The sequence below is a fragment of the Sphaeramia orbicularis genome, chromosome 18 (assembly GCF_902148855.1).
Source record: "Sphaeramia orbicularis chromosome 18, fSphaOr1.1, whole genome shotgun sequence".
Classification (NCBI taxonomy): Eukaryota; Metazoa; Chordata; class Actinopteri; order Kurtiformes; family Apogonidae; genus Sphaeramia; species Sphaeramia orbicularis.
The window spans coordinates 13,818,849-13,841,037 of NC_043974.1; the positions used below are offsets into that span (position 1 = coordinate 13,818,849).

General features: G+C 35.3%; 2 protein-coding genes across 4 annotated transcripts in view; both read right to left on the bottom strand.

The window, feature by feature from the left end:
* LOC115439084 (L-selectin-like) overlaps positions 1-804 on the bottom strand; it is a 3,263-nt gene extending 2,459 nt beyond the window's left edge. The window contains exon 1 of the mRNA XM_030162979.1: positions 700-804. Within this exon, the coding sequence (XP_030018839.1) occupies positions 700-733 (34 nt within the window). The 5' untranslated portion in view covers positions 734-804. The remainder of the gene's footprint in view (positions 1-699) is intronic.
* An 18,436-nt stretch (positions 805-19,240) lies between these two features.
* The window catches only part of slc12a10.1 (solute carrier family 12 member 10, tandem duplicate 1), a 38,321-nt gene continuing 35,372 nt past the window's right edge, over positions 19,241-22,189 (bottom strand). For 2 of the 3 annotated variants that reach the window (XM_030162919.1, XM_030162917.1), the window contains one exon: positions 19,241-19,573. In XM_030162919.1, the coding sequence (XP_030018779.1) occupies positions 19,435-19,573 (139 nt within the window). In that variant the 3' untranslated portion in view covers positions 19,241-19,434. The remainder of the gene's footprint in view (positions 19,574-22,189) is intronic. The other variant, XM_030162918.1, reaches the window with a different exon arrangement.

Sequence of the window (22,189 nt, forward strand, 5' to 3'; positions counted from 1 at the left end):
TGGCGTGGACAAAGCCAAAGCAAAGCCATTAACCCTTTATTGGGCAAGGGACTATTTTTGGTAATTTTTACAAATTACAAGACAGTGTCGACAACAGTTACAGTGAAGACAGTGAGTCAATGATCTCAGGTCAAATATGGTCTTGTATGCAATTCTGTTATTAGGCTAAAATGAATAATCTACCTTTATTAAGAATTTATGTTGACACCTTTTTACCTTTTTAATGAAACACAAATAAAATAAGATAAAATAAAATTAAATTAAATTACATTTAATTAAATTAAATTTAATTAAATTAAACGAGAAAAGCTCTTGGAGAGCACAGACCTCCACCAAGGCAGATCAGCCAGCCCCCCCCCATCACCACCAAAATTTAATCATTTATTTATTCCTTGTGCCAGTATCAACATTTCCTGAAAATTTCATGAAAATCCGTCCATAACATTTTAAGTTATCTTGCTAACAGACAAACAGACAGACAAACCCCAATGAAAACATAACCTCCGCCATTTCACTTGGCGGCGGTAATAAATGAGAAATATTCCACATGCACAAGAGAAAAAACTAATATTCACTGACAACAGCCACTTCTTAGTCACTTGGCTTTAACAGTCCATTCATGGGTCACAGTTAAAAGAGTTAAACATGTTAACAGACTGATCATACACCGTGAACCTACAGTAGCCGATTATTACTCACCCATCAGAAGGAGCAGAAACAGACTCCATTCCATTTTTTTTGTCCTTTGTTTTTTCTGTTTTGAGCAGTGAACCAGGTCAGGCTTCTATTCACACCAGGTCTCTGTGGCAAATACAAGAGTTTACTGTGTGATGAGGTTTAATACCAGCTCCGGTCAACAAATGAGTCTGATAAGAAAGGGAAACATAAAATAAAAGCAGAATTAACAGAACACAAATATATTTTATCATGTTCCGTAATAGAAACGGCTAAACATACAACTTCCTTTTGAGTTCATTGGATATTAGTGAGCAGTCATGTCCATCCAAATTCACTAACACAGGGGTGTCAAACATAAGGCCCGTGGGCCAAAACTGACCCACCAAAGGGTCCAATCCGGCCCACAGGATGAGTGTGTGAACTGCAAAAATTTCACTGAAGATGTTAACAATTAATGATGTTTCGTTTTATTTTAGGGGCCACATACAGACCAACACACTGATCCGATACCAGTATTGGGCATCAGCTCCGATACTCAGTGTGTTTACTTGTACTCGTACTCGTAAAAGTAATCTGATACACTGCACCAATACCATTTACGGCCGTGTGACATTCACAGTTCAGTGCAGCAGGTACGGTGGAATAATGTGTGGGGAGTGTGAAGAGTGTGGAGACTTTTCAAAATAAATGACAGTGTTAAAAGTAACGCTGACTGCAAGTGACGTTAAAGACACAGACAGATACAGGCGCAGCGTTCTGTTTGTCCTCTGCGTACATTTCATCCGTTTTCCAGGTGCTGGCAGATGAGTACCCAGATGGAGAATACCACTGGGAACTGTGGAGGTAGAGGATCTGTTCAAAGAGTGACTGTGTGAGTTAGAGAAAAACTACTGACAGATTTAGGACAACGACCCAGGGCTGGGCCAGTTTCTGTCCTACTTATAATACTATGGAGTTATAGAGCAGTGCGGACCGCTGCCAGCGGAAGTGAAAACTAAACTTACCACTCATTTATTTTTTCCCTAAATCCTGAAGCTCAGCTTTTAAACCTTACCAGCGAAAACGCTGCAACATTAGTATCCACATTAGTGTTACCGCGTCTCCATGTTTATTATTACTGACTTTCTTCTTCTTCTTCTCAAAAAACTTTACTCTTCTTTGTGGTATTTGTTCAGTATGGTTATTTAAGAGTGGCACTCACTGGTGGATTAGTTGAGAAATGCTCATTCCAACATATTAAATGTCAGTAGCAGCACTTTGTTCCAGTCAGACTAATGACAATGACAATAAAGCACATTTACAAAAGGAACTAAGAACTGGAATGGGATTATTAAGTACTTGTATCGGTACTCGGTATTGGCAAGTACTCATATGTAAGTACTTGTACTCATCATTGGTCTGGAAAAAAGTGGTATCGGTGCATCCCTGATCTAAAGCAGGGGGGTCAAACTCATTATAGTTCAGGGGCCACATACAGACCAATATGGTCTGAAGTGTCCTATTTGCTGAAAACACAAGTCTACACGGCACCGGAAAAGATCTTGGGCAGCTTTTGTGTGCAGTGGAAAAGGAATTAGAGACCTTCAAGAAGTGGTTTGATATTAAATTATCACTGAATCTATGTAAAACTAAATATATTATATTTGGCAATAGAAAAATTAATAGACCTGGTGTAGTCCAGGGTATACAGCGGTATACAGAGTAGACCTAACTATTTTTCAGTCTTCATTGTGTATACCCACTTCTAAATCCCCCTGATGTGCACCATTCACTAGTATCTGAGCCAAATTGCCCATGTTTTCCCCTAGGATGGTGAAGTCATGACCCGCCCTACTCTGCCTCTAATTGGCTAGTACTTAGTACCTTCACTGATTAGATTGGTTAACTTTAAGCATGAGGACTGATGAGCCAATCAGAGGCAGAGTAGGGCGGGTCATGCCCAGGAAAATATTGCTAACTTGACGCCAGAGCCAGGGCTCCGCTTAGCACTGGTCAACTCCGGAACCTGATTGGACACCTCAGGTGCCAGTTCCACCCCAATTGATTGACAGTTCACTGCACGTCTTGTTCAAAGATGCGCGATTTTTGGAAATGTGAGCAAGAAAGGCAGAATAAACGTCTTTCAAATGAGTGACACATATTGAGAGAACCTACTTTCATGGAATACATAATTCTGAGGTAAGTTTTAAGGTGGTTTCAGAATGAGTCACTGTTTGAAACTACATGTCATATGAATGCACATTTAGAGGAGAAGAGATTTTGTTGCCAGTAGTTAAACTGTGTGAGTAGGCTAACGTTATGAAAGGCTAACATTATCCTATGTTTCTAAAAGTGTTTCTAAAACGACGTTTTTCTGAACTACTTTAAAAAAAAAAAAAAAAAAAAAAGGGCAAAAACTGAGAGTATACCCACTTCTCCAGGGACCACTACACCACTGAGTCAAACTACTGATAAATGGTGTTGAAACTGAACAAGTTTGTGAACATAAATTCTTGGGAATCATTATAGACAACAAACTCAGCTGGAAACCACATACAGATAATATACAAACAAAAGTCTCAAAAACAATTGCAATACTACATAAAATGAAGTACACGCTGAACAAAAACTCACTGTCCATACTTAATATATTGTGTGGAGGTATGGGGAAACATACAAAACAATTATCAAACCAATATTCACCCTGCAAAAGAAAGCCATTAGGATTATACGTCAGAAGGATTACGAAATGACAAAAAGTAGAATTGAAAAAAACATTTTTGTTGACCGAAATAAATAAAAACTATAATTAAAAGAAAAAAAGATAACTAACTGAAACTGTATTATGTGCTTACCAAACTAAAACGTATAAAAATTATGGATAAAATTCCCTTCATTTTCTTCTTTCTCAATGTCGGATTGATATGCAATCGATTTATTTCAGTCGAGCAAATGTAGCTAGCGGGACCATGAGGCGCTTCACGGTCCATCACTTCTCGTCTCTTGTTTAGAGTCGTCTTCTCGTCCCCACTCTACCTGGAAACATGGAACATGGAAAGCAGCAGAGTCCTGTTTGGGATTTATTTGAATACGACGGTGAGGAAGATAAAAGATATGAAAAAACTGAAACTAAACTAAAACTCAGCATTTAGAAAAAATTTTTAAAAAGTCAACACTAATAAAAACGTGCAAACCTGCTCTAAAAGCTAATTAAAACTAACTGAAGTAGACAAAAAAAGTCAAAACGAAATAAAACTAGACTATAACGAAAAATCCAAAATAATTATAACCTTGGCACCAACCAATCCAATTTTCATCAGTACAAATATTCTGAAATTAGAAGATCTGATTTACCTCAATACTGCTGTATTGAATGGATGAATGAATTAATATTTTTATTTCAGTTATGTACTAAAATACAAGAATAGATTAAAGACATGAAACAGCTGTACAATTAAAACAGCGTTGTACAGAAGAATAAAAAAAAAAGCAAAATGATAGATTAAAATACAAGAATAGATTAAAGAGACATAAAAACAGCTGTACAATTAAAAACAGTGAAATAAAAATACCAAGTAAAACAACTGAATAAACATAATATTAACAGAAACAGCAATATTTAACATTTGTTCTTACTTTACATGTTTCAAACACAAACAACCCTCTTAAATTATAATTCTCATCTCTTAACTTAAAATTTTTTTGAATACAAACTTTTGCTCTTAGCACAAAATAGAATTTTCATTGTCTTTAAATATACAGTATCAGGAAATTTTAACATACCAGATCTTACCAGATTTTACTAGTAAAATACTGTCATAACAACCTATAAATGATGATAACTCTAACAAATAATGGTAATTTATAGTAAGTAAGTAAGTAAATTTTATTTATAGAGCACTTTTCATAGACAGAGTCACAAAGTGCTTTATCAAATCAAATCAAAATCAAATCAAATTTACAGAAACCCAACAGAATCCTCCAGGAGCAAACACTTGTGACTGGTGACAGTCACTATAACATTTATCCTATGTTATAGTGCAAAAAAGTTAAATTATACTTTGAAAACGTTTAAAAATTATATTAAAAAAATCTGAATAACATAAACAACCATGAACAATCTGAAATGTCTTAATGAATATAAGTGTAATTTTAACAGTATTCTGCCTGTTATTAAATGTTTTGAGTATTTGCAGATCCATTGTGACCTCTAAGTTGTAATTTACATGCATAAATAATAAACCGAGATGTGATTTTGTTAAAATTGTGCTTATTTTTCTGAAGAAATTTAAGGTTGTTCGTAGATCATGTTATTCACATTTTTTAAAATCAAATATAAATATTTTTATAATGTAATTTTACTTTTTTCATTGGTTCAGCCCACCTCAGATCATATTGGTCTGGATGTGGGTTAAGGTTAGGGTTCTAATTCTCTAATTCTGAATTTTCATGTCCTTCTGAGACCCAGGAAAATAAAAATGTTGGCTTTTTTTACATTAATTAACCCATAAAGACTCAAACATCCACCACAGACCAAAAGCATCTCCTGATATAAATATTTAATACCTGTTGATCCACTAATTCTATCATTATATGAAAATAATTGGTGTAAAATGCAGTTGGTCATCTTTTCATGGTTGTCAGATATGACCCATTTGGATGTTCCGAGGCTCCGTAGTTACTGTGGAAACACCGTCATCTTCTACAACATCGATTCACCAGTAAAACCCATGGAGTTAGATCAATGACAGTGGATGGAAACGCTTGGTTTATGTTGAGATAATGACATATTTCACTGAAAAAGTCACTTACTCTTCAGTTTTGTCTGTTTCTGATATAATAACCCTCAACTTTAATCTGAGCTTTTATGAACATCTACATGATATGTTGAATAAATATTGGAAAATACCTGATTTTCACCAAAAAAATGCAAAATTCAAAAGATAATATTATAATAAAAAAAAGGGCTTTATAGGTTAAATAACTGCCTTTTTTGCATGGAATGTCATTTGTAGCAAACAGTGTTTATTTATTTATTTATTTATTTAAGTAAAGCTATGGAACTCTTGTCCACTACAGAGGACAAAAATGCATTGCTGGGTGAATCAGGAGGTTATAAAATTCACAGAAATTGTACAGTAAAAGGAATACAACACAACTGACACATACTTGGAAATAATAACAATTGTAGTGTGGATTCAATTCCATTTTATTTGCAATCATTCAACTCTACAATTTATTTAGACATTTTCCAACAAAGCACATCATATCCGTTATAAATCCTCATGTAAAGATTTGACATTGTAAAACCTCCAGCAGAACCTTCACAGCCACGGCAACAACAAGTCAGAGTGAAAGATCTATTATTACACCTTCAAGCATAGACATACAGTTTCAGAAAAACCCATATAGTAGATTATTAATATAGACCAGCAGTGTCACACAACAGGCCCTCCGAAACATTCAATCTGGCCCACAGGATGAATTTACAGAGTTGTACTGATGATAAAGTTTCATATATTTTTCAGTTCCAGATGTCTGTAATTAAATGTTTTGTACACTGTAAGACCGGATAAGTTGAGTTTACTTTAAAAATTTGAGGAAACCAGTTGCCTTAAAAAATAAAGTAATGAGTAATGAAAACTTGAGTGTATTAAACTTAAATGCTTGATGTGAATGGAATTGCTATTTTAAGTACCACACACTCAATGCCAAGTGAATTTAACTTAAAATTTGTTGCAGTGTCAGTTGCTTTGTATAATCATTAACTTAATATCATCAGTTCATTGGACTCAATTCCAAGTTGATTTAAATTAAAATCTTTTGCAATACAAATTACTTTGTATAATTAATCCATTTAATATATTACAGCATGAATAGGACTTAAGTAGGAAGTTAACCAATGTCATTTGCCAGTTGAAGCAGTGCATTTAATTTGACAAAGTATAAACTTTTCTAAGAGAAAGAACATTTGTGATGAACAGTAAAAACATTGTTGGGCCGATGGCTCTCACTCATGGTGCAGCTCTACAAATATACAAAAACAAACCAAAAAAGGCCAGTAAACATTGCCATACATACATTAAGTCCAAATTAACACTAACACTACAACCCTGCTGAACCCCTGCACATAAAAATAACACATTGTCACAACATGCCCAATACCCACAATGCAGTGCAGCGATAAAAAGGTGCAGTCATGACTAAAACTTTAGTAATTTAAATCCATTCAACTTCAACTTCTTCGTACTTTCGACTATGTTTACAAATTAGCAGAATATACTCAACAATTTATAGTAATGGAATAAAACTGAAATCATTTAAGTATATTGTAATTAAAGCATTTTAGTAAATACAAAGTCTGGACTTACAGTGTACCTTTGTTGATCCACTGTGATGTTTAAGTTATAATACAGGGTGGGGAAGCAAAATTTACAATGAACATTTAGTTGTTTTTTCTCAGCAGGCACTACGTCAATTGTTTTGAAACCAAACATATATTGATGTCATAATCATACCTAACACTATTATCCATACCTTTTCAGAAACTTTTGCCCATATGAGTAATCAGGAAAGCAAACGTCAGAGTGTGTGATTTGCTGAATGCACTCGTCACACCAAAGGAGATTTCAAAAATAGTTGGAGTGTCCATAAAGACTGTTTATAATGGAAAGAAGAGAATGACTATGAGCAAAACTATTATGAGAAAGTCTGGAAGATACTATTAAAGAAGAATGGGAGAAGTTGTCACCCGAATATTTGAGGAACACTTGCACAAGTTTCAGGAAGCGTGTGAAGGCAGTTATTGAGAAAGAAGGAGGACACATAGAATAAAAACATTTTCTATTATGTCAATTTTCTTGTGGCAAATAAATTCACATGACTTGCAATAAACTAATTGGTCATACACTGTCTTTCAATCCCTGCCTCAAAATATTGTAAATTTTGCTTCCCCACCCTGTATACATGTGTAAATGATAAAGACTGTTTGATGACTTCTTAAGAGACAGACAGACCAGCGATTCTGCGAGCAGGTTCTGTTCAGTGTTGTGTGAAAACTTTCTTTGGTAGTGTTATGAGACTGGTGTGTGTGTGTGTGTGTGTGTGTGTGTGTGTGTGTGTGTTCCTTTAAGTGCGAGAGCGGTGTGTGGCGCGTGCGTGTGCGTATGGTGTGAGTGGTCAAGCAAGGTGAGGGAGTGGCAGTTTTGAGTATGAGTGTGTAAGAGGGACAGAAGGAAAAAGTGTTCTAACATCGATATACTGTGCATAAAATAAAAGCTGCTGTCTTCCACTACTGGCAAGGGAGTTAACCCGACATCTGCCCTGGAGGAAATCTGCCCTGTGCTCGCTGACTACGGTCGGACGAGCTGAGCAGGAAAGGTTAACAGTAGATTACCTTCAGTATTTTAATTTGTCAAAATGACGGATGGCCTTCAGAATTTTCCGTCATTTTAAAAAAATATCTGTCAATGTATGTATGAATATTTTCGGTTAACACGACCTCTGGTTTGTAGATCTTAACATTTTCATACTGTGATTAAACTTTTTTGCACTATAACATAGGATAAATTGTCATTATTTGTTAGACTTATTATTTATAGGTTATTATGGTGGTATTTTACTAGTTCAACACACTGTAGATCACAGGTGTCAAATATACGACCCGCGGGCCAAAACTGGTCCACCAAAGGGTCCTATCTGGCCTGTGGGATGAATTTGAAAATACAAAAAAAAAAAAATTACACTTAAGATATTAACAATCATTTTAGTTCAGGAGCCAAATTCAGCCCAATTCAATCTCAAGTGGCTCAGATCAGTAAAATACTATCATAGAAGTAATGACAACTCCAAATTTTTTCTCTCTGTTTTAGTGTAAAAAAGTTAAAATTACATGAAAACGTTTACATTAACAAACCATCCTTTAACAAAAAATATGAATAACCTGAACAAACATGAAGAACATGAATTGTTAGCCATATTCTGCTGTTAACCTCTGTGATCTGTAAGTTCTAATGTACATGTATAAATGATAAACTGGGACATAATATTGTTAAAATTGCACTTAAATAGAAATTCTTGGTTCATGTTATTCACATTTTTTTAAAGGACAGTTTGTAAATGTAAACATTTTCATGATGAAATTTTACATTTTCTTTCTAAAACGTAGACGTTAGACATAAAAAGTTTGGATTTGACATTATTTATATAGTATTGTGTTAGTATTTTGTTGGTCCGGTCCACTTAGTCATGTTGTTAGTTTGTAATTTATTTGTCCATTTAACAGGAAATTACCATTAATTGTTAGACTTATCATTATTTATAGATTATTATGATAGTATTTTACTGGTATGACACACTTTAGATCACAGGTGTCAAATATCCAGCATGTTGGATGGATTTAAAAAAAAAAAAAAGTTATTCAAAATTTTTTTTGACGGGTAGTTTGTAAATGTAAACATTTTCATGATGAAATTTTACATTTTCACTCTAAAACATAGAACTTAGACATAAAAAGTTTGAATTTGACATTATTTCTATAGGAACGTAGATTGACCGGTAAATCGAGAGCTTCGCCTCTCGGCTCAGCTCCTTCTTCACCACAACCGACCAGTACAGCGACTGCATCACTGCAGACGCTGCACCGATCCGTCTGTCAATCTCACGCTCCATCCTTCCCTCACTCGTGAACAAGACCCCGAGATACTTAAACTCCTCCACTTGGGGCAAAGACTCTCCACTGACCCGGAGAGGGCAGACCACCTTTTTCCGGTCGAGAACCATGGCCTCGGATTTGGAGGTGCTGATCCTCATCCCGCTCGCTTCACACTCGGCTGCAAACCGCCCCAGTGCACACTGAAGGTCCAGGTTCAATGAGGCCAACAGGACAACGTCATCTGCAAAAAGCAGAGACGAAATCCTGTGGTCCCCAAACCGGACCCCCTCCGGCCCCTGGCTGCGCCTAGAAATTCTGTCCATAAAAATTATGAACAGAACTGGTGACAAAAGACAGCCCTGCCGGAGTCCAACATGCACCTGGAACAGGTCTGACTTACTGCTGGCAATGCGAACCAGGCTCCTGCTTCGGTCATACAAGGACCGGACTGCCCTTAGCAAAGGGCCCCGGACCCCATACTCCCGAAGCACCCCCCACAGGATACCACGAGGGACACGGTCAAACACTTTCTCCAGATCCACAAAACACATGTGGACTGGTTGGGCGAACTCCCATGAACCCTCGAGTACCCGATGGAGAGTATAGAGCTGGTCCAGTGTTCCGCGACCGGGACGAAAACCGCATTGTTCCTCCTGGATCCGAGGTTCGACTATCGGTCGGATCCTCCTCTCCAGTACCTGGAATAGACTTTCCCCAGGAGGCTGAGGAGTGTGATCCCCCTATAGTTGGAGCACATCCTCCGGTCCCCCTTCTTAAAAAGGGGGACCACCACCCCGGTCAGCCAATCCAGAGGTACTGTCCCCGACTGCCACGTGATGTTACAGAGACGTGTCAACCAAGAGAGTCCCTGCACATCCAGAGACTTAAGGTACTCTGGGCGAATCTCATCCACCCCCGGTGCCCTGCCACCGAGGAGCTTGCCAACCACCTCGGTGACTTCAGCTTGGGTGATGTACGAGTCCACCTCTGAGACCTCAGCCTCTGCTTCTTCTATGGAAGACGTGACAGTGGGATTGAGGAGATCCTCGAAGTATTCCTTCCACCGCCCGACAACATCCCCAGTCGAGGTCAGCAGCTCCCCACTTCCACTGTAAACAGTGTTGGTGTCTGTACATTTGAATATGAAAATTTAGATTTCAGACAAATGAGCCAGGGATACAACCTCGGATAGGAACATGCTAAATGCAGTTCTGTGGAATGTGAGCTTGAATAGTGCTGTTATTTCATTTATCTTTATTTTATTTTAACTATTGGACTATTTGAATATCAGACGCATGAATGCAAATAAAACGCCGGTGATCAGTGAGCTTTTAGCATGTTCTCTGGAAACCTCTCACTCTCTTTTCAAAGTGTAAAATTTAACCCATAAAAACTCAGTACTACTTTTGTGTCAGTTCCCAAATATTTTTTTCTCTCTATTTAACCTTTCTTTAGTGATTTATCACCATTTATTATAATATAGTCCTCTCTATTTCGCATTTTTTCCAGTGAAAATCAGGTATTTTCTTATTTTTAATTGACTGATCATGTACTTTAACCCTTTCGTGCATGAATTACGAGAACCTTAATCAAGATTTTTTTTTCCTGAGTGCTTTTATTTCTCTTTAGGCATGAAAAAAAAAATGCAATTGATTTTTTTTTTTTTTGTAATGAACCAATTTTTCATGAAGTTAAAAAAAACATCCACTCTGCTGGACACCATGTGCTTAGTTTTAGAAACAAAGAAACATGTATTTACTGATCTACTGTGTGAAAACTATGACATAAAAATATTTTTAATGCAGCTAATCTGATGTTTTCTCACATTTAACATACTCTAATACTAGCTATTACTCACGTCATGGAGATAATATGCAAAAAAAAACAAAACAAAACAAAAAAACGCAAATTTTTGTTTAAAAAAAAACAAAAAACTTGTTCATTACAGTCTATTTTTATTTATTTTATTTTTATTTTACCTTTATTTAACCAAGAAATCCCACTGAGATTAGGAATCTCTTTTGCAAGGGAAACCTGGCCAAGGTAGCAGCCATACTAAGTCCAAACAACATAAAACACATACACGAGACACAATTAACAAAAAAACAGAATAACTTTTGAACCTAAGTCTAATAACAATTAGCAATTTTTTACACTCAAGCATGTTATTGCAGATCAGGTTTATCTAGAACAGCAAAGTTACAGTAACGGTATGAATGTCAGTGTATGGGATGATGCATAAGCGTCCACTGTGTTGGCTGATATGGAACTAAAACAACAAAACCCATGAATATACAAGAGAACAGCTGTAGAAGAACTGTCCACTGTAGTGACCACTATGCATGAAAGGGTTAACCATCATGCTGAGATTACTTTTAACGATTATTTTAAAACTTGGAGAAAACTGAAGAAAAAGTGACTTTTTCAGTAAAATCTATCATTAACTGAATATAAACCAAGTGTGTCCATCCACTGTCACTGATCCATCTCCATGGGTTTTACTGGTGAATAACTGTTATAGAAGATGACGGTGTTTCCACGGTAACTACGGAGCCTCTGAACATCCATATGCGTCGTATCTGATGACCTTATTTCCATGTTTTCCATTTGTTTATTAAGAGCATTGAATATACATGCAAATTCAAAATAAAAAAATAAATAAATAAATTAAAAAAAAATAAAAAATTCATTTATAATCGAAAAGGAGTGGGAAGAAGAAAAACGTATTTAATCCCACCCCCATTCTCACCTTCAAATAACTTAACATAATAACTTTTAAATACTCACGCCTGTCGTTTGACTTCGAGCCAGAACAATGAACAAAATAGAACAAAATAGGCCTATACCAAATTACAATAAACTCATTTGACAGTATTTACATTATTTAACCAAAATGTGTGTAATAAAAAAATAGAAACAAAGTACATTCCTGGTGGTGTTACCACAGGTTACAGTTAACCGTTAACTTACATGATAATAATTACATACCAACAATGGTGAAAACAAAAAACTGCAATACCACAAGTGGTAAAGCACAGCAATAATTACAGACCAACAATGGTAAAAAAAAAAAAAAAAAAAAAAATCCAATAGCATTAATGGTAAAGGGCAGCACATACCAGCGATGGTAAGAACAATACCAGATGGTAATGGACAACACAGACCAACTAGATGAGGAACAACAAGCACACATTAACATTTAAGACAGAGTATTTATGGAACATCAGTTTTAAGACCCTCCATCTTTATACTGGGACCAGACCATATGTTTATAGAACAGTTTAAATCGGTGGATATTTTGGCGTTGCTTATGTTGGATGTCCAGACTGTTCCAAAGTTTCACACCACATACAGACGCACAAAATCTTTTACAAGAGGTTCGAAATTTGGGTAATGTGAAATCTCCAAAACCTCTCAAATTATGAATACTCTCCCGAATTGTGAAGTTTTTTTGTATATTACTTGGTAGTAATTTGTTGAATTCTTTAAATAAGATTATTGGTGTATGATATTTTACAAGATCATGGATTTTTAATAGTTTTGACTAAATAAAGAGATTATGAGTGTGTTCTAGAAATCCAACTTTATGTATGATCCTTATGTATGATACGTACATGTATTTACAGGATTAGTGGATCAATAAGTATTAGTTTGACATAAGTAGATGGTTTTGGTCACTGGTGTATATTTGGGTCTTTATGGGTGAATTATGGCTCTGTATACGTCCATTGAGTTCATATTACAGTATATTTGAAAAACAAGCCATTTAACCCTTAATCTCCTAAGACCCAGCTATGGGTTTGAGTTTCATGACTTTATACAACAAAAAAAAAAAAAAAAGAAAAGAAAAGAAAACTGTCCACCACAAAGGACATTCTATAAAAATTTTAAAAACTGCATCTGAAAAAAACTGTTGCATCATGATGTTTCCAATATAGGCACTTATTTATTAAAAAACAAAAAAAGCTTGTACTTTGCTGACATTTCCTGAGTTTTAGGAGGTTAAAATGCTAGACCTTCACTGGTGACCAAAAACATCAACTGATCTAAACTTTTTAATAACTTCTGAACTTCTAATCCTATCAATACATGTAAACAGTTCAGGTAAAATGCAGTTTATCATCAATAAAACCCATGTAGTTTGAAAAATGACAGTGGTTGTAGACTCTTGTTTTGTTCAGTTAATCATATATTTGGCTAAAAAAGTTACTTTTTCTTCAGTTTTCTCTGTTTTGATATAATATCCTTGGCATTTACAGCATTGATCAGCGATGACACGTCAGGTTTTAAAGAGTTAGCTGAACATAAACCCAGTGTGTCTATCTACTGTCATTGATCCAACATTGTGGAGATGACGGTGTTTCCACGGTAACTACGGAGCTTCTGAACATCCAAATGGGTCATATCTGATGACTATGAAAAGACGACAAACTGTACTTAATATCAGTTATTTACATGTATTGATAGGATTAGTGGATTAATAGTTATTAAACGTTTGACATAAATAGATGGTTTTGGTCACTGGTGTATATTTGGGTCTTTATGGGTTAATTATGGCTCTGTATACGTCCATTGAGTTCATATTATGGTATATTTTAAAAACAAGCCATTTAACCCTTAACCTCCTTAGACCCAGCTATGGGTTTGAGTTTTACAACTTTATACCAAAAAAAAAAAAAAAAGAAAAGAAAACTGTCCACCACAAAGAACATTCTATAAAAATTTAAAAAACTGCATCTGAAAAAACTGTTGCATCATGATGTTTCCAATATAGGCACTTATTTATTAAAAAACAAAAAAAGCTTGTACTTTGCTGACATTTCCTGAGTTTTAGGAGGTTAAAATGCTAAACATTCACTGGTGACCAAAAACATCAACTGATCTAAACTTTTTAATAGCTTCTGAACTTCTAATCCTATCAATACATGAAAACAGTTCAGGTAAAATGCAGTTTATCATCAATAAAACCCATGTGGTTTGAAAAATGACAGTGGTTGTAGACTCTTGTTTTGTTCAGTTAATGATATATTTGGCTGAAAACGTTGCTTTTTCTTAAGTTTTCTGTTTTGATATAATATCCTTGGCATTTACTCTAAGCTTTTATAAACATCTATATCACAGGTGTCAAACATGCGGCCCGGGGGCCAAATCTGGCCCGCTAGAGGGTCCAATCCGGCCCCTGGGATGAATTGGTGAAATGCAAAAATTACACTGAAGATATTAATAATCAAAGATATTAAAATCATTTTAATTCAGGTTCCACATACAGACCAGTCAGATCTCAATTGGGTCAGTAAAATACTATCATAATAATAACCTATAAATAATGCTGCGGAGTTCATCTTTGTTTTAGTGTAAAAAAAAAAGTAAAATTACATGAAAAAGTTTATATTTACAAACTATCCTTTTACAAAAAATGTGAATAACCTGAACAAATATGAACAACCTGAAATGTCTTAAGAGAAGTAAATGCAATTGTACCAGTATTCTGCTTGTTGTTAAATGTTTTGTGTATTTGTATTTGTAATCTAAGTTGTAATGCACATGTGTACATGATAAACTGATAAACTGACGCTGAATACTGTTAAAATTGTACTTGTTTTTCTTAAGACATTTGAAGATATTCATGTTATTCAGATTTTTGAGGAAACATTGTAGATGTAAACATCATAATATCATTTTTCTTTTTTCACTGGTCTTGCCCACTTAAGATCATTATGGAGTGAATGTGGCCCCTGAACTAAAATGAGTTTGACACCCCCGATCTATATCCTCCTGAGACCCAACAATGTATTTTTGCCCTCTGTAGTAGACAAAAGTTTCACAGTTTTACTTTAAAAAAAATGCAGTCTATTGCAAAGGATATCCTATTAACAAATGAATGAATTAATTAAAATAATTGATAAAAATGTATGTGAAAAAACAGTTATTATGCAGTTTCCAATCAAGACAATTGTTTAATGTAAAAAAGCCAAAACTTTCACTTCCCTAGGTCTGAGGAGGATATGATCAGTAAGATTAATACAGGAAAATGTCTGATTTTGACTGAAAAATGCTAAATGTAGTGGATAACATTACAATAAATGGTGATAAATCACTTCTTAATAGTTAAATGTAGACAATAATTCAGTTGGAAGGTACCACAAAAGCAGTTGTGGGTCTTTAACCCTATAACGCCAAACGTATTATATTTGATACATGAGTTTTGAAGCCCTCTACATGATCAGTCTGATATTTTTCTTCTTGAAAAAACCTGATGTGTACAATTAGATACATTCAATACACAGATAATCCACCAGGGGGAGGAATTCATTCAGCAGAGGCCTTTCCAGTGGCACTACAAGACTGTCATTAATGAGGAGGGAGGCAGAATTTTGACAGTTTTGAAAAGGAATTACCAATTTGTTAGACATGTTTGTGTTATGTTTTTGTTTGTTCAAAAATAATCATATTTGAGCATTGAGACCCAATGTATCAAATATGATACAAAATAGAAACTAATACATAGAAATTGATATTTGGAAAAAAAAAAAAAAAAAAAAAAGGTTGTTCAGAAGGACCAATAAAGACTCCAGTTTCAAAGAACTGGAATTTTCTGTCAATGATTTAATGATTCAGGTTTTACAGCAGGGGTGTCAAACTTATTTTAGTTCAGGGGCCACAATCCGATCTAATTTGATCTCAAGTGGGCCGGACCAGTAAAATAATAACAGTGAAAGAAGTAAAATTATATTATGATTAGGTTTACATCTACAAAGTTTCTTTAAAACATGAACAACTTGACTTGTCTTAAGAAAAACAAGTGCAATTTTATTAATATTATGCCTATGTTTATCAGTTTATCATTTACACATGTGCATTACAATCGCTCAAAACATTTAGTAACAGGCAGAATATTGGTAAAATTGCATTTACTTTTCTTAAGACATTTCCGTTTGTTCATATTTGTTCAGGTTATTCACATTTTTTTGTAAAAGTATAATTTGGTAATGTAAACATTTTCATGTAATTTTACTTTTTTTACACCAAAAAACACATAGAGAAAATTTGGGGTTGTCATTATTTATAGGTTATTAGGATAATATTTTACTGGTCTGACCCACTTGAAATCTAATTGGACTGTATGTGTCTGTATGTGGAACCTGAATTAAAATGATTTTGACACCATTGATTGTTAAAATCTAAAGTGTCATTTTTGCATTACACAAAGTCGGATTTGGCCCCTAGGCCGCATGTTTGACACCTGTGCTTTACGGGGTTAAGAATTAAAGGTATAAATCAGCAAATGTGTCAAAAAAGGCTTAAAATATGAAATATTTTCACCCACAACCATTAAACAAGACAATTAATGGACATTTGAATAAAAAAAAACTGACAATGGTGAATGAAGACACGCTAATATAAAAAGACCATAAATATTCCTGCTGTCCAGTTCATTCACTGATATAACAGACTCCTCACATACAACATCCACTTCATTTTCTAGGACCTTGTTTTATTTCAGTTTTCATTTTCAGGATTACATGTTCAGTTTGTACACAGACAGGTGACATATTCAAAGGAACACACTCAAGTCTGAACCAGTGACGACAACACACTGAATAAACTGACCGAAAAGGCTGGATCTGATCAGCTACAAACTGGACGCTATGGACGTTGTGGTGGAGAGGACGACTCAGAACATTATGGAGAACCCTGACTACCTTCTGCTGCACTTTGTCCAGACCACGGAGTCCTCCCTTCAACAGACAGACTCATCTCCACCTCCACAAGGACAGATACAGGAGGTCTGTCCATCCCTGTACACTTCAAATGGCTAAAATTGTAAATCCTAAAGGTTAACCCTTTATTGGTCAAGTGACTATTTTTAGTCATTTCCTCAATTATTAAATATGGGGCCAATCCTGTGCATCAGCGAGGCCGAGAAGCATATTGGGTTTTGTAACACTAGAACAGGGGTCGGCAACCTGCGGCTCTGGAACCTCATGTAGCTCTTCATCCTTCTTGTGGTGGCTCCTCCCTTTACTGCGGTCAAACCAGCCGTGATTCTCCTCTGCATGGTCAAACCAGCCGCTAGCGTTTTTCTTGTGCGCTACCCATTCAACAGTTATGGAAGATGAGCTGCATGGAGCGAATGTGCCTTCCATACAACCAAAGTAAGGGTTTATTTATGCTCTACATTAAAGACACAGACGGAGACGGACGGGGGGTTCTGTCCGTCCTTTGTACATTATTCACGTAATTCTGTCTGTTTTCCAGGGGCTGCGGACGTGGAGCAGTACAACTGGGAACTGTGGAGGCAGTGTTGAGTTTGAAGAGAATCATTTCCATAAAAAGCGATACTTTTCATAGAGCGACTGTATGAGTATGAGTACTGTGTACTTTTGGGGTAATCCTACAACAGATTCCCTTCCAAGCTACAAGTGTGTTTTTTCGTCTGAAATAGGCTTTAAGACTAAATTCAATGATGAATAAAATTATTTTTTCCAATAAGTACTTCATGAATTTGGTATATTTGGTATTAGTACTTCATATACTATTAGCACAAATACTATGAACAACTTTTACTGTGTACTTTTAGAGTAATCATACTCAAAAATCCCTTCCAAGCTCCAAAAGTGGTTGTTTTCATCTGAAATAGGCTTTAAGACTAAATTCAATGATGAATAAAATTATGATTTCCATAAAGTACCCCATGAATTTGGTATATTTGGTATTAGTACTTCATATACTATTAGCACAAATACTATGAACTTCTTTTACTGTGTACTTTTGGAGTAATCATACTCCAGAATCCATTCCACACCGCACTTCTGTTTGTTTTATTCAGTGGCTGTAACAGATAAAATGTCAAAAAAGATTAAAACTTTTAAAAGTTTATAAGCTCTGTTATTTTTTGTGGCTCCAGACTATTTTTTTTTTTTTTTGGCGGAAGAGGGGGCAAAAGAGGGGGCTCTTTTGATAATAAAGGTTGCAGACCCCTGCGCTAGAGATTTTATAGAAATTTTGAAGCTGTAAATAGTGAATATGAGTGATTTTTGTCAGTTTATGACCTTATAACAGTTGTTTTATTGCTTGTGTTTCACTCTTTAGCAAGTACTGCCTGGATGTCTTATGGCAGGGGTTTCCAAATTGGGGTACGCATACCCCCAGGGGTACTTGGAAGAAGCCCAACGAACAAAATCTGGAGTTCGTAGACATTCATGGAGGGAGCATGTCTATAATGTCCAGATTTCGTTCGAACTGGAAGATTCGTACAAACCCATTGTTTGTAAAAATCTCTGTGACCTAGGCTTTTTTTCCCAATAAATCTTTATTCTCTTTGTGACCTAAGCATTAGCATTTGTTCCTTGAAAATGACAACATCTGGTCTCCGAAAATGAAAAAAAAATAGGTGTTTTTGGTTTGTTTATCCATTTCTGTCAGGTAGTAACTTTCTTTCTTGTTATTAGAAAGAGAAAACCAAAATCAATCCATTTTTTAAATTTGGTTTATCTGTTTTGACACTGAAAAAAGAAAAACGCCTTGAAATTCAATTTTAATTCTTCTATTTTAAAATGAAGATCAATTTCCCACTACTTTTTCTTTTGTTTCTGAAAAGAAAATCCAATTACCAAAAGATACACTGACATTTAATTAATGTCAATGACTAAAGAAAAACATAAGAGAAAAAAACAAAACATAGATGGAGTTATAAATATGCATTTTTTTTACTGTTTTTTACTGTTTTAATTAATGTCTGTTTTGTGTCTGTAATGTGTATTGTACATTGTCCCTGTCTAAATAAATAAATAAATAAATAAAATGAAATGAAATGAAAAATGAAAACAAAACTGGTGAATCAATGTTGTAGAAGATGACTGTTTCTACGGTAACTACGGAGCCTCTGAACGTCCAAATGGGTCATATCTGATGACCATGAAAAGAAGACAAACTGCATTTTACACCAATTATTTACATGCATTGATAGGATTAATAGATCAACAGGAATTAAATATTTTAGGTCAGTAGATGCTTTTGTTGGCTGGTGGCTCTCTGGGTCTTTGTGGATTAATCTATTTCACTTTTTTGGACTGGACTCTTTTTTTGTCTTTTTCCAGGGCATTGTTCCAGTGGGATGGGAATCACTGGCAGTAGAAGGTGAGAACGTTCTGCTGGTTTCCCCGTATGAGCACCGCTGGGCAGTGGAGGCTGCAGGTCAAGGTGTCCAACCAGGCCATGTACAGGGCACTGGGACAGACGCTCTGTGGAACAGGAAGGCTCCTGGGAAGAAAACACAGAAAACAGTACACCGTTGACAACCAGAGGGATGAAAAGTCAAATAAGGCCATGCTGTAGTTTGCATTAACAGGCATGATGGAAAAAAAGAACATGCCCTTTGTAAACAGCACTGCAGTGTAAACAGCTGGCCTTCATCCATTCGTGGTTTATTTTGCATATTGTAACTCTGGACACCAAACCCAACTAACACCATTTGATATGAGAAAAAGACTCAGGATATCTGCAGTATACTCTGATGACTGTAGCCAATATAATAAGCAAAGAAAAAAAGACAAAAAACAGGGTTATGATATTTTTTCTTCAATTATTAACCCATAAAGACCCAGTGCTATTTTTGTGTCAATTCCCCAAATGAATTCTTCTCTGTATCCAACTTTTCTTAAGTGATTTATCACCATTTATTCTAATATTATCCTCTGTACTTTTGATTTTATCAGTATAAATCAAGTATTTTCCTGTATTCAATAAACTGATCATGTAGATCACAGGTGTCAAACATGCAGCCCATGGGCCAAAACCAGCCCTCCAAAGGTTCCAATCCAGCCCACGGTATGATTATACAAACTGCGAAAATAACACTGAAGATATTAACATTCTGTCATGCGTCGACGTTTATGTTGATTTTATTTTGGGTTTTTGTCTCTTCCTGTTTTATTTTGGTGATGGTGGTCACCTTTCGGTTTTGTCTGCACTCTGTCAGTCTTGTCTCTGTCTTTCCTATCCCATCATTGCTTGCACCTGGTGTCCCTCTTGTTATTGCCCACACCTGTTTGTGATCCCTGCCTTCCCTATATATTTCTCCTCACTCCCTTTGTCTCTTGTCAGTGCGTCGTTTTTGTTCTCTGGTGAATACCTTCCCGAGTTAAGTATCTTGAATCTAGTTCCATGTATTATCTGTATCAGGCTTTTGGTTTTATATAGAGCACGCTGTGCTTCTCCTTTTGTTAAATAGGTTTTTTAGTTTATTATTGAGCATGTTGTGCTTCCTCCCTTTGTTCATCCGTTTTTGCCTTTTGTATTTTTGTTCTAATAAATCCTTTTTACCACTGACCTCTGAAAGTCTTGAGTATTTGGGTCCACACTAAGTGTCATGTCGTAACACATTCACTGGTGTTGAACTGGTTTTACTTCAGGGGTCACATACAGACAAGTAAAATTATGGCATAAAAACCCTTTAACAATAAAACATGAACAACATCATTCTGGCTGTTCCTAAATGTTTTGTGCATTTGTAGATCCAATTTGTAAATTGAGTTAATATTAAGCTGACACATAATATTGAAGTTATTCTTATTTTAGTTCTAAATTCCAAACTTCCACATTTCAGCGATAATATGACTGTTACCAAATGTTTGTGTAACATTGGTTGTAATGCACATGTACAAGTGGTAAGTTGAGGCATAATCTAAAATATTCCACTTATTTTTCTGGGTTTTTTTGCTGGTCATTCACATCTTTTTTGTTTAGATAGTTTGTAAATGTAAATATTTTCATAATTTAATGTTTTTATCGCACTAAAATAAAGAGAAAAACTTGGAGTTATCATTATTTATAGGATATTATGCTATTATTTTAATGGTTTGGCCTGCTTTAGATTTGAATAGGGCTGAACATGGCCCCTGAACTAAAATGAGTTTGACACCCCTGATGTAGATGTTCATAAAAGTTCAGATTAAAGTTGAGGGTTATTGTCAAAAATAGAGAAAACTGAAGAAAAAGTGATTTTTTTTTTTCAGTAAAATATATCATTAACCCTTTAAACCCTAAGCCTAAAATGATCCACTTAGACTTTTTTCTTATTTTGACAAGAAAAAGATTAGAAAATATGCTGTGAGTGAGTCCATTTGACCATTTTTCCAGAGCACTTTTTTTTCCAGATCTTTCAAAATCAAACAATAATTTACAATTATGTGCATGTTATAATACAGATAAAATTTTCTCCAGCTTCTAGTACAGGTGTAAGTGAAATTATCATATTGACCCAATAAAAGCTATAAAGGTCAACATCTCAAGTTTCAGAAATTGTTGAAATTTTTCCAATTGAACAAACAGTGAAACAGTTACAAGGATCCGAACTGCACATGCACAGGGTGTGTCAGCGATGACACGTCAGGTTTTAAAGAGTTAACTGAACATAAACCCAGTGTGTCCATCCACTGTCATTGATCCAACTCCATGGGTTTTACTGGCGAATCAATGTTGTAGAAGATGATGGTGTTTCCATGGTAACTACGGAGCCTCTCAACATCCAAATGGGTCATGTCTGATGACCATGAAAAGATGACAAACCATATTTTACACCAATTATTTACATGGATTGATAGGATTAGTGGATCAATAAGTATTAAATGTTTGATGTAAGTAGATGATTTTAGTCTCTTCACTTTCTTTCTCATTTAGAATTGTCATTATTTATAGGTTATTATGTTGTTATTTTATTTGAAATCCCATTCGGCTGTATATGACCCCTGAACTAAAAAAGGTTCAACACCATTGACAGTTATAAAGCTAAATATTTTAACAACATGTTTTTTTTTTCCACATTAACCCATACAGACCCAGTGCTACTTTGGTGGCAAATTATATTTTTCTCTCTAT